This window comes from Cyanistes caeruleus, chromosome 18 (genome assembly GCF_971803275.1).
Source record: "Cyanistes caeruleus chromosome 18, bCyaCae1.hap1.1, whole genome shotgun sequence".
In the NCBI taxonomy this organism is placed as follows: domain Eukaryota; kingdom Metazoa; phylum Chordata; class Aves; order Passeriformes; family Paridae; genus Cyanistes; species Cyanistes caeruleus.
The window spans coordinates 11,070,332-11,083,259 of NC_141718.1; the positions used below are offsets into that span (position 1 = coordinate 11,070,332).

General features: G+C 44.3%; 1 protein-coding gene across 1 annotated transcript in view; it reads left to right on the forward strand.

Annotated features, from left to right (window-relative positions):
- Positions 1 to 3,355: 3,355 nt before the first annotated feature.
- BCR (BCR activator of RhoGEF and GTPase) overlaps positions 3,356 to 12,928 on the forward strand; it is a 98,216-nt gene continuing 88,643 nt past the window's right edge. Inside the window, exons 1-2 of the mRNA XM_023937679.2 lie at positions 3,356 to 3,551; positions 3,892 to 5,439. Of these exons, the coding sequence (XP_023793447.2) occupies positions 3,930 to 5,439 (1,510 nt within the window). The 5' untranslated portion in view covers positions 3,356 to 3,551; positions 3,892 to 3,929. The remainder of the gene's footprint in view (positions 3,552 to 3,891; positions 5,440 to 12,928) is intronic.

Below are 12,928 nucleotides of genomic sequence, written 5' to 3' on the forward strand. Positions count from 1 at the left end.
TTTTTAGCACCACTGAAACCTCCCCTGCAAAGAACTCCATATTAATAATTTATCATCTAAAATTAATCTTGGATCTTGTTGCAAATGACGAGCTGCTTAGGAAAGCACAAAGGAAACTAACTATAGAAAATAAATATAAATTTGTGAGTTCTATCTGGCCAATGGTTTATCTCTGTAAATCCATTCTATCAGCAACATTATTTACTTTGAAAAAGCTTTAATATTTTGGAAAACAGTGTTGAAAAAGCTTTATTAACTCTAACTGTAGGTAAGCTAAACCACAATTTCTACACCAGTTGAAATCCCCCAGTAATCATGGCAACAGTCAGCTTCAGCTTCCTTGTGGAATTTGCAGTAAAGAAATTGAAGTAAACTTTGGAGTCAGTCTGAAGCAAAGGTAAAGAGCAATTGCAGCAATCCATTTCCCGAAAGAAATACTAAAGTTATGCTGTTTCTTGTCTTTAATAAGTAAAAGCTAATGTGTTCAGGGATTGTGGATGCATTTGTGCTGAGCAAACCCACTGGTAATGGGTCAAAATGCATTTAAGAAAGCCACCTGACAAAATTAATTTCTTACTATAAAAGCCTGCTCTTTTAATTTTTAATGGTGTTATTTCACCTTTTGAGTTATTATTTGACACCTAAGGTATTATTGTTTATATTTACAGAGGTCATGGGATTCAGAACTTTCTGAATCCTGTTGGTTCCCAGCTCAGGTTTACAGTGTGGCAGAACTGGAGTCCATTCACCATGAATAAATCTGTCCCCCTCTGTGTGTTTTCAGCTTTCCATCAAGAGTTAGAGGTAGTTCTAGTGTAAAACACTGGTGAGTGAATGCTCTGAACACTGTATTACATCTCTGAGCATGCAAATGAAAATAAATGTTTGGCAAGTTGTAGGAGAATGTGTATTTAATGGTGGAGAGAGCTGATCACTTTCCTGTATTTTTGGCCTGAAAGTTGTTTTCACAGTGAGAAAGGGCCATTGTCTGATTTCAGAGAGGAGAGAACCTTTTTTTCCCCTGGGTTCATAGCACGAGTAAGACCAGATGGGACTTCCCAAGGCCTGTCAGCTTTGTCAAACTCTACCAAGAGTGCTGCTTTGTGTTAACAAAAATACAATTTTTTAGTTTCAGACACATATTAATCAGAAACCATGTTTTATTTCTCATTTTAAAAGCTCAGCTTATGTCCTACGGTTTTTTTGTCGTTGCTTGTTTGTTTTTGTCCTTACAAAACGGGCGGTTCTTTCGCGTGGGATGATGCTGAAGAAGAGCTCTCGAGTGACAGCTCGAGAGTTTTACCCAGAGCCAAGCGGCTTCTCTTCCCACAAGAGGGAGCCCGGCGGTCACTGCAGGATCAGATCCGTGCCGGCTCGGAAGCGCTGTGCGATCTCTCACCGGCCAGCAGAGGGGATGTGCCGGGCAGCCCGGCCCCAACTTACCCCTCATCGCAGGAATTCTCAGTCTCAAATCATAGGTATGTGTCTGCCACCGTAGTCTTAAAGAAATTTTGTATCCAATTAAAATACTGCTCTGTTCAATGCGTAAAGTATCAGCAAAAATCCAGAGAACAATTCCCAGTGGAATTTCGGGAGTTGTGCTACCCCAGTACATAAAGAGGATGTATTATTCACTGGTAAGTGTGCACACAGAAATCCCTCATCTGACTCATCAGAATTTTTCCTCCCTCCAGAAATGACACAAATGTCAGAAAAGAAATAGAAACTGCTCTATAAATCAGAATGGTGAGCCTTCAGTAAAAGTTCTGTATGAATTCAGAACGTATCCCAGTGATGTCACATACCTGCCATTGTTTATAACCATACCAATACAATCTTATTATTCCTAGAAATACATTGCATGTCAGATTTTTGTTGGTCAAACTACCACTAAGCAAACAAATAGCATCAATAGAGAAAAGGCAATTTATTTTATTTCTGTGACAGATTGAGAAGTCTTGAAAAATTTATAGAGTTATTTATAAAACACATAAGTTTTATTATGATTTAGGTCATAATCTGTTTTCCATATAGGTTGACCAATGCCTGTTACGTGTTAAAAGCTGAGGAAACAAGAGCAGGCAAAGCAGTTAAAGCCAGGAAACAAAAGACAGGAGGGATGAACTATGCAAAAGTGAATACATGAGTCTGTGATATAGCTGAAAATACCCCAAAATATTTTGATTTTCATATAAAAGAGAATGGAGAGGAAAACTGTTTAATGGATTTTGAAACAGTGTATATCTCAAAGGTAAGAGAGCTACTCCTGTGGAGTTGTGCTTTTCATTCTTATGGGATTTTATTAGTTCTTGTCAGGGCCATATCCTACTCTCTTTTCTAGTAAAATGTACCAGAAAAGATATGCCTCATCACAAACATGAAAGAAACAGTTTATGGGGGATATGAGGGGTACATATCACCTTTTCCTGTCCTCCAAACAGACAAGATGGAACTTCAGTTGTATTTTTTACCCTGTTTTCAGAGGTTGAATTAATACACAAAAACAACACATACCTTAAGAAGGGCTAAGCAGGGAGTGTGATAGTGTGATTTCAGAAGGAAATTAATACCCAGCAGCCAGAATTCTGTTGAAATAATTTGCCACCCTTCACTCAGAGGTGAAATGTGTGACTGAGTTGCTGGGGCTAAATAATATACAGGACAAAAGTGAGACTCGTGCCCAAACACAGCAGCCTTTATTGTCAGTATCAAGGGTTACTTTGGACTACCAGTTGCCCATCTCAGAAATCCAGCTTGTCATTTATTGGCAAAGAAGGTAGGATTGACGGAATGACAAGCCTGCTACCCACCAGCACTTACATGAGTGGGGGAAAACGTGACCTTTGAAGGTGAGCTGCATCAGTGCCTGGGGGGAGAGCCTCGCTGTGAACACAAGCGACAGCACAGAGACGTGCTGCTGTTTATACATAATATATGTGGGCACGGCTGTATGGACGGGGATGGATACCTCCCTGTGCACACAGGGCTGTGGGCACGGCACGTTCTTAAGCAGTTTTAGCCACGGCCGTGTCTGTTATGGTGTGATGCTGCCCAGGCCCGTGGCTGCAAGGGCGAGCGGGCGGGACCGCTCACGACTTTGCCTTTGTCTCACGGGCAGCCGTGAGGAAAGCGCTGGGCTCCCCCACCCCCGCGGCTTCCCCCGGCCCGGCCGGCCCGGCTGCCCCTTTAAGAGGCCCCAGCGCCGTGTCAGTGCCTGCGCCGGGTCCTTCCCTCCCCTCCCCTTCCGCAGCGCCGCCGGAGCCGGGCCGCGATGGGCGGCCGCGGGCAGCGGGGGCCGCGGGGCGCTCGGGCAGCGCCGGGTAGCGGCGGAGCTCGGCCGGGACGCGCCGCCGCATCGCCGCCCCGCGCGGGGACCGTGTGCGCCCCGAGCGCAGCACAATAGCCGGGAGGAGGAGACAGGGAAAGGGGCAGGGGGAGAGGAGGAGAGAGAAAGAGAAAGCACAACACGGGGGCTGGCGAGGCAGCGCGGAGCGGAGGGCTCCGGAGCGTGGCCGCGCTGAGGACCGTGTCCAGGACGGCGGCGACAGGAGGTGGGTGGGGGGCGATATTTACCTTCCCTCCCCCGCCCCGAGCCCGCTCCTTTGTCCACGCGCTTTGAAGTGCTGGGGGATCGCCGGGGTGAGAGCATTGTTGTTCGCCAGCAAACGATCAGTCATGCCGGGGAGAGAGTAGCGAGTGTACGCGGGGCTGGGGCCGGCAGAAGCAGAAGCGGACGGGGAGGAGAGAGGATTGCGAGAGAGGATTGCTGTCTGCCTCCCAGTGCCCTGCATGGACCGCGAAAGAGACGCGCTGAGTTGACCCTGCCCGAGCTGTTTCTGCTTCTGCATGTGAGATCCGGTTGGTTTTTTCTTTCCACCTCTTTCTCTCCAGCCTTCTTCTCGTGTTCTTCACTTACTCCCGTATGCAAAATGGTGGACCCTGTGGGGTTTGTAGAGGCTTGGAAAGCACAATTTGCAGACTCTGAGCCTCCTAAAATGGAGCTGAAATCTGTGGGAGACATTGAACAGGAACTGGAGATGTGCAAAGCATCTATCCGGAGACTGGAGATGGAGGTTAACAAGGAGAGGTTCCGCATGATTTACCTGCAGACTCTTCTGGCAAAGGAGAAAAAAAGCTATGATAGGCAGAGATGGGGTTTTAAACGTGTTTCTCAGTTGCCTGAAGGGGGTGCAGAGCAGCAGATCCAGGACCTGCATCGTCACCAATCTGCTGACCAAGATGAATATGAAAAAAGCAAGTCACATCATGGGGAGGAAAAGTTTAAACCCAGGATACCCTCTATGCGGAAGCTGTCTACCCAGAGTGATGGGTCAGACCTGTCACCTTTGGACAGCCCCCACCATGGAGAAGGAGAGCAGGACAGGTGTAAGTACTACGGCGAGGAGAAACTGAAGAGAGTTGTGGAAGACATGGAGAATCGCTGTGATACAGATGGCTCTCCTTCAAAGCACAGATCAGCTTCCACCCGCAGACTGGTGGGATCTGCCGAGAAGGAGGGGTCATTTGAACCTAAGGAGAGAGGGAACAGCACCAGTGTGGCAGCCCTAAGGTCCAATTTTGAGAGAATGAAAAAGGTTAATTCGCATTCTTCTGGAGATAACAAGGATGTTGTTGAAAAGCCCTTTTATGTGAACATGGAGTATCATCATGAGAAGGGTCTAGTAAAGGTCAACGATAAAGATGTTTCCGATAAAATAAGCTCCCTTGGTAGCCAAGCCATGCAAATGGAACGCAAAAAGTCTTTGCACTCCCTCCCTTCTAACATGGTACCCAGCTTCAGCGAGTTCCAGAGGCCTGCCTACAGGGGAAGGTCCTCAGAGAGCAGCTTTGGCTATGATGGAGAATATGAGGATGCTGAACTGAACCCCAAGTTTCTTAAAGATAACCTGATTAATGCCAATGGCAGCAACCGCTCACCTTGGCAGCCCATGGACTTTCAGCCGTATCAGAGTATCTACGTTGGTGGAATGATGGGGGAAGGAGAAGGAAAAGGACCTATTCTGCGAAATCAGGGCCAGCCTGACCAGGAAAAACATCTCACGTGGCCCAGGAGATCTTACTCCCCCAGGAGTTTTGAAGATATTGGAGGAGGATATACTCCTGATTGTAGCTCTAATGAGAACCTTACCTCCAGTGAGGAAGACTTCTCCTCAGGACAGTCCAGCCATGTCTCCCCCAGCCCCACCACTTACCGCATGTATCGGGATAAAAGCCGTTCCCCCTCCCAGAACTCTCAGCAGTCCTTTGACAGCAGCAGCCCGCCAACCCCCCAGTCTCAGAAACGGCACCGGCAGCAGCAGGTCATCGTGTCTGAGGCCACCATTGTGGGTGTACGAAAAACAGGGCAGATCTGGCCAAGTGATGGGGATTTGCCCTCTGGGAGATGTCACCAGGACAGCTGTTTCCACGGGGATACAGGTGTGTACCAGCTTTTTGCTTAGTCTTTTAAATGTATAGAGCAGGGAATGGCATCATGGAAATGAATGGGAGACCCTGGGTGAATCACTGTGAGGGGACAGTTGTTTCATGTGAGAATTCTGTGTTTAATTTGTAGTTTTGCTGTTTTAGGAAGATCCTACAGAAGTGAATGTCAGCCTGCATTTTAGGAATTCAATCTGGATTCCCAGAAGGGTTGATTCAGGCTTCTCTTGAGAGGATCAGTGGAGTCCTATATTAATTATTTCTTAAAGTTTCAGTCTGAACACTGAGGTAAAAAGGCCAGAACTTCACCAGGTATTCACCATCTGTGGTGAATTCACCACCAGTTTATTCCCTCCCTCATACTTGTGCACTATGGAGTGGTTAAACTCTACCTCAGAGGTGGTAGTGTGCCAACAAGCCACAACCTGAGGGTTTTGCCAGAGCTTTACCGATAATGATGCTGCTCCCACAGTCTTGTTTTTTCCTGTCTGTATTAATTGCAGTGCTAGTTTCTCGTTCTGTCTCGTGTCAGCCTTCAATTAGAGCTGATTGGAGGTGATGATTGTGCAGCTCTGTTCTTGGAGCTTTCTGCTATCTGTGAGTGAAGGAAGAACTTGGAATATCAGGAAGCCCTGAGGGAAAAAATGTTAACTAAATTTCAGCAGAATAAAACTTTTCATTTGGGGAAGAATGGGCAATGTTTGAACCCATTCTTATGTAAGTCATTCAGGCATGGAGGTGTGTCTGTGGAATCACAGTGAGTTTATAGGTAGAAGAGGCATATGAGGAATTACATTAGTTCAGATGGATTTTTTTGAATGCATGTGGATGTCTGAACCTATTTAGCAAGGCATGTAATGTAAACAGTATCTTTGCTAACACCAGCAGTCTCCTAAATGCAAATGAAAATCAAATCCAGGAATGAAGAAAATAGGAATGTTTGTTTTGACAGATTTCTTTAATTACAAATCTGTGAGTTCTCTCATGGGTTTTCTTTGTCTCTTTGAATCTCTCATTTTAATAAGGGATTAACATGTTATTTGTCAATGGGACCAAATTCCTGTAGTATTGGGTGAATTCAGAGGCCTGTCAGAGATGTCACTTTCTCAGGTTGTGAGAGTTTGCTCTATTACTTCTCAGAAGAGTAACTTTCCTCAAAGGAGATGCCCTGGTTTTACTTTCCCTGCTGATTGTTTTTGTCAGCAGTATTTTTGGGGGCAGCAATGGAGGGACAGCTCTTCTGTGCCCTGGTGCCATCCTCTTACCCATTGTCTTACTGGAAAGCTGGACAGTTGTAGTGGATGTTCAATGTACATGGAAGCTCTGCACCTCCTCACAGTGACTTCTCCCTTATCAGATTGGATGTACATCCCTGTTTTCTCTCTGGGACTGCTGCATTCTTCCTGGGTTTTAGGGGAGAGGCTGAGTCTTGTGCTCATTTGAACTGAGCTCAGCCATCTGTCTCTGCTCTTGTTTACTGATGCTCTTTAGATGACTGGGAAGCCTCCTGGCAATTTCAGTTTTTGCAGAGGGAAACAAAGGGGTAAAAATAACAAAGGTTGATAAAGCTTGAGGATAAATTCAGCTTTCAAAAAGGCAGTGGATAATTTTTATTTTAAATAATTTAGCTGGGATGCAGTGATAAAAAAAAAAGGCAGCTGGAAAGTCAGAACACTTATAATTCCTAGATGTGCTGGAAAGCTTTGTGTCGTGTTCCGAAGGATGACCAGACATTTCAGGCAAGGACAGAATGTAACTGATCCACCTTCTGCTTTCCTCAGCTCAGGGGGTGACATGGCAAGCTTAGCAGGAACTTTCACCAGATGGCTAATCAGTACCGTCTTGCACATTAGCTGGTGGCAACTTTTTACTTCACCAAAAAGGCTTATGCCTTCAGGAGGACTGTGTTTCTGATTAATTCCTACTGAGCATTTTAGAGGAATTTTCTTTCTTTCCCAATTGGTATGATTTTTGATCTGAAACCAGTTGGCAGAACCTCCTTTTCATAAAACAAACAAAAGGCCTGAGAGACCACTGTGTGATTCTCTGGCTGGCTCCCATTCCCAGCTACCCTGCTCTGATGCAGGCTGTTCTCCATGACCATGTGATACCAAAGCCATTCACAGATCCAGACAGATTTTCCAGCACCTGTGGTTCAGTCACTGGTTCTGCCAGGCTTTCCTAAAGTTTTGCTTGAACAGAGTGCAAGTTTGAATCACAGTAGGTTCTGGCCAGCCTTAATGTTAACTAGCATCAAGTGGGGTTTATTCAATTTCCCTGTGTATTCAGATTGTTGTGTGTTTTCTGGCTTTGCCTTTGATCACTCTTCCCATAGTAAAACTGAGTGTGCTGTGGACAGGTGCAATGTGAAATTTCCATCTGGATCTGTCCCAGTGCACCTTGAGCTTGGCCAGCAGACATGGGCTGTTCTGTCCAAATTATTTCATGAGTTCACAGTTAAGTGATGTTTTCCTGATTTTGTATTACAAAAGAAGGACGTAACTCTCAAGTGGATGGGGTCTGAGCCAAAACTTGAATCTGGGTTTTTGGAGGTAGATATCAAAAACCTTAAAGCAAACCAAGGTGTAGTAGGCTTTCAGTTTTTTTCCAAGAAGCAGTGTGAGAGCTTCAGAGTTGAGATTTGGTAATTGCTGTACTCTCGATTAAATGTACTTAATGGAGCCTGGGCAAAGATAGTGATATTAGGATTAATTATGTATCACTAATTTCCTGTAGTGGGAATAGAAAAAAAATCACATTTTAACTTTGCATTAAGCTTGAATATCTTTACTATGATTATGAAGAAAGAACAAGATTTTTAAAATTCTGCCTTCTGTTAAATGCTGCAGAAATAGATGTGAGAAAAGCCACTCATTGTACATTTCTGCTTATGGTCAAGGGGAAAGTTGCACAGTTCTGGTATGGAATGATGGGATCTTGCAATGGCCTCAGCTGGGACGGTTTTTAACTAACAGCAGTTTGTTAATGAAGATCACACTGGAGCTGTTGCACGGCTTTGGAGCTTGCTGCATAAAATCAGTGCTCTCACTCTGTGTGAAATGATTTTATCTGTCTTCATAATAACATGGAAACTATCTGGAGTCCACATAAATAACATTTACCTGCGCAGGTGCTTCCCTCAAGGTGCCCCAGAAGTAACTTCTGTTCAGGTGACAAGTGGTGCTCTGAGAGAGTCGTGCCAGGCTCTTTCTTTAGACAGCCACCAACAGCCACAGTGCTCAATATGAGGTCAGTCTGGGGATATGTGTCATTTAATTCCATTGGAGCGAAGTTTTAACTTATTTTAGCCTTCAGTAAATGTGGGAGTTCTGAATGTCCCTTTCTGGAGAGCATTTTCTGTCTTTTTATGAGTTTAATGTACAGAGGGGAGAGAGCAGTGCAATTTATGCATGTGAACTGCAGACCTCACAATTCCTGTTATGTCAGCAAAAGGCCATTTTAAAACTCCTGCTTACCTAGAGCTGTAGGTTCTTCAGTTTTTGTGTACCTTAAATGCCCAAGCAGATAAGCAAGCATCTGTTTTTCCTGCTTTTAAGGCAAACTTTACTTATTTGTAAAGCCCCAAGAAAGCTTGTAGTGTGTCATATTGGAAGGACCTTGTTCTGTACCAGTTTCTGAAAGGGTTTGCTTCTTGAGATATTTGCATCTTCTGAGATCTTAGACAAATTTCTTAACTCTGCACTTCATCCACCCAGTGTTGTATTCTGTGAATTTAGCTTTGAGATGTCGTTTGAAAAGTTCTTTGCGGGATTTTGCAGACTTCTGAGGCAACAATGCCAGTCCTGTTGCTGTTGTTCAGAAGCAAAACTTCCCTTTGAGCAGCTGAGACAGACTTCAGTCCACTTTGTAGATTCTTCCTTCTGAGGAGCTGCAATGTAGGAACTTTTATAATATGCAGACTGATTGTTAATTTTAAGGCCTGCTGGCCACAGGTCCTGCTTTCCATCTGTGATTTACATTGGATCAATAATGGTTTAAATTTTCCTGACACTTGTTTGGTTCATTTTGCTATTACTTCTTAAACATGTTTTAATTCTTCCCTGTGATGATCAGTGATTTCCTAGGAGCACTGATGCCAGGATGCTGTTTCAGTGCAACCCCCCACCCTGCCTTGCTTTTCAGTGATTTAGTGGCTTTTGAGATTTTGGAGATTATCAGGATGCTTGCATTACCACTCCCCTCTTTTTAGTCTGGGAGAGTGAAGAGCTCCCTCTCTTTCTCTTCCAGATTTCTCTTTTCCTCCAGCAGAGTTTAATGGAATCTCTGGAGCTGCTTTATGTCCCCAGTGATTATAGTGGACTCTGAAGTGCTTGTTTTGTTCCTTCTTCCACAGAGAGTTACGAATGTTTACCTCAGACCTGACAGAAATAATAGTATGTAGGTAGATTTTATTTTTTTCTTTTCTTAGGTTCACCCTAGATCAGGTACTTCTGCAGTCACAAAGCACCTGCCTTTGAAATGGGAGTGTGAACCAATCCACACAGTAGTTGTCTGGTACTGGGGAGCCCTGGAGACTGCTGGTGTCTCCTCATCTGACTGTGTGAAGCTCATTTTCATGGTCCATGACAGGGAGATCAAAGTGGGACTGCCTTTCCTTGGAGTAAGCAGACAGAGAGCTGGAAATTCTGCAAGTAGTGTGTGAGAGAGCTGCTTGTCCTCCCTGCACCCTTACCAAGAGTTTAAAGGGGTCTCTGGCAGTGGCAGTGAGATTACTTTGTGCAGCTGCCACTGCTGCAGGTTGGCTTGGGCCTGTTGGAGGCAGCCAGTGGCCTTTGGCTGGGCAGGTAAAATGTATTCCCAGTGCAAACTTCAAGTTTGGGAGTGGTGTAGGAACTCAGCTAGCACCAAGCAGCCCCAGAGCCACAGGATATCCATATCCATCCTTAGTGTGATGGGCACAGACTGGAATGCTGTGCTGGGTACAAAACAGTCAGACCCAGCTGATTCCAGCTGAGTGATTTCACAGAGCCAGGGCCTCCAGCCCTGAAGCTTTGCAGTGACTTTTGAAGTGATTTAGCTCTGTTTGTAGGTGATGGACTTTAAAGCAGTGAATTATATTGGTGAATTAAATGCTTTGCTGTCCCGTGTCTTCTCATCTCTAGCAAAGCAGTTAATGGCTGTGGTTTTAACCTTGAAGATTTTTATTGTTTAGTGTAAATATACATGACCCCATGTACAGACTATCAGGGTGCAAAACTGGAACATTATACTCTTAATTCTTATAGTTGTGCTATCTCAAGCTAATGCTGAGAAAAAGAAAGCTAAGAGTTTGCTAATTTGTGGAATTAGTTGCTCTACCATTTTTCCCAAGTGCTTCCAATTGTCTAATATCTCTGGTTATTATTTGGATAAAATGCTAAGTACTGTGTTCAGTCACTCCTTCATCAACAGCTTGCTTTTCACTGCCACCAGAAAGTTTAACTGAGACCTGAGCAAAAGTAATATAATGAGTTGACTGGAATTGCAAGCAGGCATCCTGAGTAATGGATTTGGGATAAAAGAAAAATAAGGTTTAATTAGAAAATTTGCTAAACCTTCAAGCGTGGGTTAGGAAATGTTTATTTTTGACTACTGGGCGACACACTAGAGCTATATACTGACTCTTGAAAGAAGTGTTATGGGTGGGAGGTGAGATTTGTAATCCAAATTTGGCTTTGCAGGCTACCTGAAAGAAGGGCCAACAAAGGAGGCCGGCCTAAGCCTGTGAAGGTTTGGGCCCCAGTAATAGGCTGGAAACAGTTCTTTTTCCAGGTATAGCATGTTTAGCAGTTTGCTCTCTAATGCTCTCCCTTGCTCCCCAACCTCTTAGGGGTAAACAGTTATCATGCAGAGGCGGCAAGGGGGACCTGTATTTCAGCTTCAAGGAATTTTGGAGGTCAGTCCATAAAGGTTAATGAGGTGAGACTTGGCAAGCTGTTTGAGAATTGCTCCATTTCAATTACCGTAGGGAAGCATATTGCTGCTCATGAAAATCAGAGTGTTGATTGGAGGCACGGCTTATCTGGAGCTTGCTTTTCCCCAGAGAAACCAAGACCAGCAGTTTGAGGGGTTTTTCTTACTGTCTCCTCTTGGATTTGTTCTTCTCAGTCAGATAACCATGGAAAGAATAATATGGGCCTGATCCTGTTCTTGCCCTGGTTAAATATCACTGGCTTTAGTAACCTTTTGCTGGCACATGTAGGAAAAGAAGTGGTGTTCCTGTCCAGGTTGAATGGCAGATGGATGGAGGGGTAGGCTGTGAGTGACTGGAGAAATGCTGGCATGGATTAGCTTGGGTGAGCTGCATGTGAATGAAGTACTTCCAAACCAAATTTCAGTGTCTTGGGTTACAAAGCAGGTTTTGGCCAGCTCACTGATGACAAAGTGGATTGCTTTCCTGATCATATCTTTAAATTACAAGTGATGTGAAAGCAACCATAAGCTGTAAGTAAATCCCTGAATATTGGTCTGTCTTAATGTTGAGACAATTTTACAAACCCATAACTTCTCTAAATTTTTTTCAAATTGTACGGTATGTGTTTTAAACAGTAAAAGTGTCCTGTATAGGTGGTGTATTTACAACAAATACAACGTGGTGTATTTCTGTTACTGAAACAACAAAGCACATCTCCCTCTCCCTGTCCTCTTCCTAAGTGCCAAAATGGTATCTCTGAGACCCTTTCTTAACCAGGTTATGGCTCATGTAGTAATCAGATTATTGCAAATGTAATTGGAGTCTCTGCTTTAGAGAAAGCTCTGCCCCAATGTGGCAGCTGGAGTCAAGTTAGTTGCTTATGGTTACATGGATCCTTGAGGAGTATGTGTGTGAGAATCTAGAGGACTGCCCTGTAGGAAGAGAGAATTGCTGAAGGTCAGTCAGTGTGTTGATTTTTACTACTTGAATTGTGCCTGCTGGCCTTTTGCAAAGTTGTTACCTTCTGTTATTTTGTTGTTTGCAACCATTTCACCAATCTGTGTTACTACTGGGTGGGGTGAGTTTTTAAAAAAATAATATTTATTTTATCTTGTGGAGGATAAGGATTCTTTTCCAGAAGAGTATATCCACCGCAGCCTTCTTTCTTTTAAAAATAATATATTTTTTAAAACTCTCACAACCACCCCATCCTCTTCAGGAGCTTCTGCACAAATTCTGAAGTATCCAAAATCCCCAAATTACTTGCAGATTGGTCTGTGACAGCAGCACAGTAGCAGCTATGGGAGGCTGCTGTGGATCACACAGTATTACCTGAAATCTAAGCAGGCAGTCCTTGCAGGAGGAGTTACTTAATAGTGAGTAACTTGTGTGCTTGGACTCCAGCTCTCTCCTTGAGGTGTGGAGAAGTGCACCGTGCAGCCTTGGCTCACTGTGTGTGTTTACTTCTTAAGAACTTGGGAATATTCTAGACTCCACACTGAAATGCAGCTACCTCTCTGGTGGGGTATTTACCAGCTATTGTGTTATCAGCGATTACGTACTCCCTTGGCT